The sequence below is a fragment of the Mus pahari genome, chromosome 12 (genome assembly GCF_900095145.1).
Source record: "Mus pahari chromosome 12, PAHARI_EIJ_v1.1, whole genome shotgun sequence".
Lineage (NCBI taxonomy): Eukaryota > Metazoa > Chordata > Mammalia > Rodentia > Muridae > Mus > Mus pahari.
The window spans coordinates 14296651-14299960 of record NC_034601.1 but is presented as its reverse complement, the minus strand read 5'-3'; the positions used below and the strand labels follow the sequence as shown (position 1 = coordinate 14299960).

The window sequence follows — 3310 nt, the reverse complement described above, 5'->3', positions numbered from 1 at the left end:
GCAGTGTGAGGCTGCTGTGCAGTGTGAGGCTGCTGTGCAGTGTGAGGCCGCTGAGCAGTGTGGCTGCTGTGCAGTGTAAGGCTGCTGAGCGAGGCTTCCTTCCTACTTTGGGGAGGTGGCAGGAATGATTTGTGAAGCCTCCTATTGGGTGGAGGCAACGTGAACCATCATGCTTCCAAAGAAGGGTTGGCATCACCTCCTAAGCTCTATCCTAGGTGCTCTGGCTAAGTCCAGTGAGGCTGGGAACTGGGTTATGGCCACACCATACTCCATAGAGCATGTAGCTCTCCCACTACGGTGGTTTCTAAGGCTAGGTTTATCTCTGAGACTCCTGGTAACAGCCTCCTTTCCCACCCTGAGTCTGTATAACTAAGCCACCTCTGGGGGCTTGGCAGCCTGTTGCCTGGCAGGCCTGCACAAAACCAAGTCTGGGTACATCTTCCACAACCCCAAATGGGGACCAAGCCAGCTGGGCCCCTTATGCTGCACTCTGAGGGACAGAGGCAATCCTCGGGCCATAACAACTGGGATGGTCCATGAAGCATTGTGGGGTTGTCTCTAACAAACCCTGCTCAGCCAAGGCCTTCCTGCTTGGTGGGCTCTCCTGTTACACATGACCAGCAGCCTCCCTAGGACCAGCGTACAGATCCTCCTAGGCCATGGCTCTGCAGGGCTTTCCACAAGTTCTCTTTTCTTTTTCTTTTCTTTTCTTTTTTTTCCCCCCGCTTTGATTAATCAGTTCCTTACTGACCACATTCCTCCGAGTTTTCACAAAGGAGTTTGGTCTGCCTGGACACTACGTGCCTTTTCTCTAGATGGACAAGACTTGATGGCTGTTAACCTGAGGTCTAGGAGAAACCCAAACCATGTGAATGGCAAGCCCACGCCCACTGGCCCTTGCTCCCCTACTGCCTCCGAGTGATTAATTAGCTAGGGAACTGCAGCGGCTCCTCTTCATGCCTAAATATTGTTTCAGCCTATCAGACTGTTAGTGCGGAGCAGGATAAATGAGACCCGGGCCTGTGCACTGACCTGCAGGGACTGCTGATCGTCCAGACTCCAGACAGCCAGCACCTTCCCAGCAGAGCCAGAGATGCCCTTGGCCTTCTGAGAGTCGAAGTCGAGGCCCATGACAGGCTCTTCATGGCAGGTGATTTGGCTGCACACCTTCCGCTCTGAGATGTCCCACAGGGATACCGATCCATCCTCATAGCCAGCCAGAAGGAGGGGGCGGAGACTGGAGTTAGTCTGTGGGGAATGGCACAGTGGTTGGCTCCCAAAGGGTCTTGTCTTCAATGAGCTTTAGGGCTGTGGGAACAGCTTTTTTTCTGGCCATGCCCAGAAGTGGGTTGGGCCAGAGAAAAGTTCCTTTGCTTCCCATACAGCTACCAGCCTAGGTTCCGTGTCCTAACAGCCTCCCATATCCCTCTCATGGGGCTCCTAGGGCCACTGCTTAGTACCTGAGGAGCTAGAGGTGGAGTCCAGAGGCCTCAGTCATGCATTTCTACCTACACTGGATCCCGTCCAAATCAGGGATGACAAGATACCCACTGGCACCCACCAGCACCCTGAGGCGGCTACGAATGGTCTCATCCTTCCTCCTCATCGGCCCCAGGTGTAAGCGTTGAAGCCACTCCTTGTTGAGGCCAGTCATCTAGAACCACCAGGCAGGAAAGCTGAACGCTCAGTGAGAAGGCTTTGTTAATGGAGCTGCAGAAGCCCCCACCCTTGGAAGCTTGATGTGAGAGGCCCTCACTGTCATGATGGATGAGGGCGAGGGTCAGAGGGCTCTGCGCCCTGGGCTGACGCTCGTTTATTTAGCCTCTGAAACAACTACAAAAGAAGAGTGCTGCAGGATTCCAAGTCACCCTCAGGGACATGCCATCAGTCCCTGCACTGCACAGCAGCCTGAGAGAAACTGCACAGGGCAGAGCAAGGAGGCCCAGGCTAGCTGGAGGGCTGTGGCATGCAGCTAACCAACAGCATGAGGGCCAGGATGCTCGAGTCAGCACAAGCTGTGGCTGGGGTATGGTGAAGGACATCTTTAATGGGAGGGGAGGGCAGGGCTCACTGGAGACTAGCATGTGGAGGGATGGCCACAACAAGGAAATAGGACACAACTATCAGGCTTTTTTTTTTTTCTACAGCAAGTACAGTGAACTTGTCAAGGCCAGAGTGGCCAGTGCAGTTGTCTCTGACTGTCTCCAGAAATGGCTTGTAAGCTGATTGTGTCCTGTTGGTGACCAAGTTCACACATAAAATAGGAAGGAGTGAGATGCCTGGGCGGAGGCATGAAGCTTCCTTCCTGTGTTTTCTCGGGTGATTTATTTTCAGCATCATCTTCAGTCCTTCTCCCTAGGGCCAGAGCCCACACTCTGCACTTTGACCATAACTGCAGAGGCAGGGTTGTCTCAGGTCTCTGAGCGTGTACCTAGCTCCGTAGGGGCCCTGGCTGCCCTGTTGCACTGTTCCTGAGCTTTATCACAGGGATGAGCTCCCTGCTTCTGTTTCTCAGGTCATCTGCTTGGAAGTGATTTGTGCAGATCCACACTGTGTGCCCTATGGGCAGGAAAGCCCCTTCAGACAGGCTGCTTAGGCAAGCAGGTATGAGTTGGGCCAGGATTGGGGCAGCACCAGGTGGAAGAATTCTAGAACCCTTTGCACCCTGACCAGGAACACGTGCCAACTGCCACTCTCACTCCACACCCACAGCATGGCTACCTGGTGGAAGCTACCCGAAGCCCATTTGAGAGGACGATCTCAGGCTCCTTGGATAGAGCCCTAAGCACTGGTCTGTGCTGACATCTACACTCCGACAGCTACGGCTCTGCGGCCTCTCTTCACCAGGCTGTTTCCTCGATTTGGAATCCAGAGCTCCCCATCACCACTGGTATCAGTTCTAGCTGCCATGCACAATGCTTGCTGACTATGAGTTCTGAGCAACATAGATTATTCAGGGGCTAGTACAAAGACCCCTCTTCCATGGTGGCCAGAGCAGGAGCCAGACTGGCCCAGAAGGTACGCCTGGGATTTCAGCCCCTGCCAGTCATCACTACAGCTCAGTACCTGGCCACTTTACTCAATCTACCCTGGTCTCTGCAATCTTCCAGTGACAGGCACCACAGGCTGGACAAGTGTTCTTGTAGCCACAAGGCCTCTGGTTGTCACAGCCTCGATGCTGCAGGGCAGAGGATCTTTTTTTTTTTTTTTTTTTTTAAGACTTATTTATTTATTATATGTAAGTACACTGTAGCTGTCTTCAGACACTCCAGAAGAGGGCATCAGATCTTGTTATGGATGGTTGTGAGCC

At 53.3% G+C, this 3310-nt stretch overlaps 1 protein-coding gene across 5 annotated transcripts in view; it reads right to left on the bottom strand.

The window, feature by feature from the left end:
• Gnb1l (G protein subunit beta 1 like) overlaps window positions 1-3310 on the bottom strand; it is an 80547-nt gene that overhangs the window by 15651 nt on the left and 61586 nt on the right. For all 5 annotated transcript variants that reach the window (XM_021209519.1, XM_021209517.1, XM_029544810.1 and 2 more), the window contains one exon: window positions 1033-1248. In XM_021209519.1, the coding sequence (XP_021065178.1) occupies window positions 1033-1248 (216 nt within the window). The remainder of the gene's footprint in view (window positions 1-1032; window positions 1249-3310) is intronic.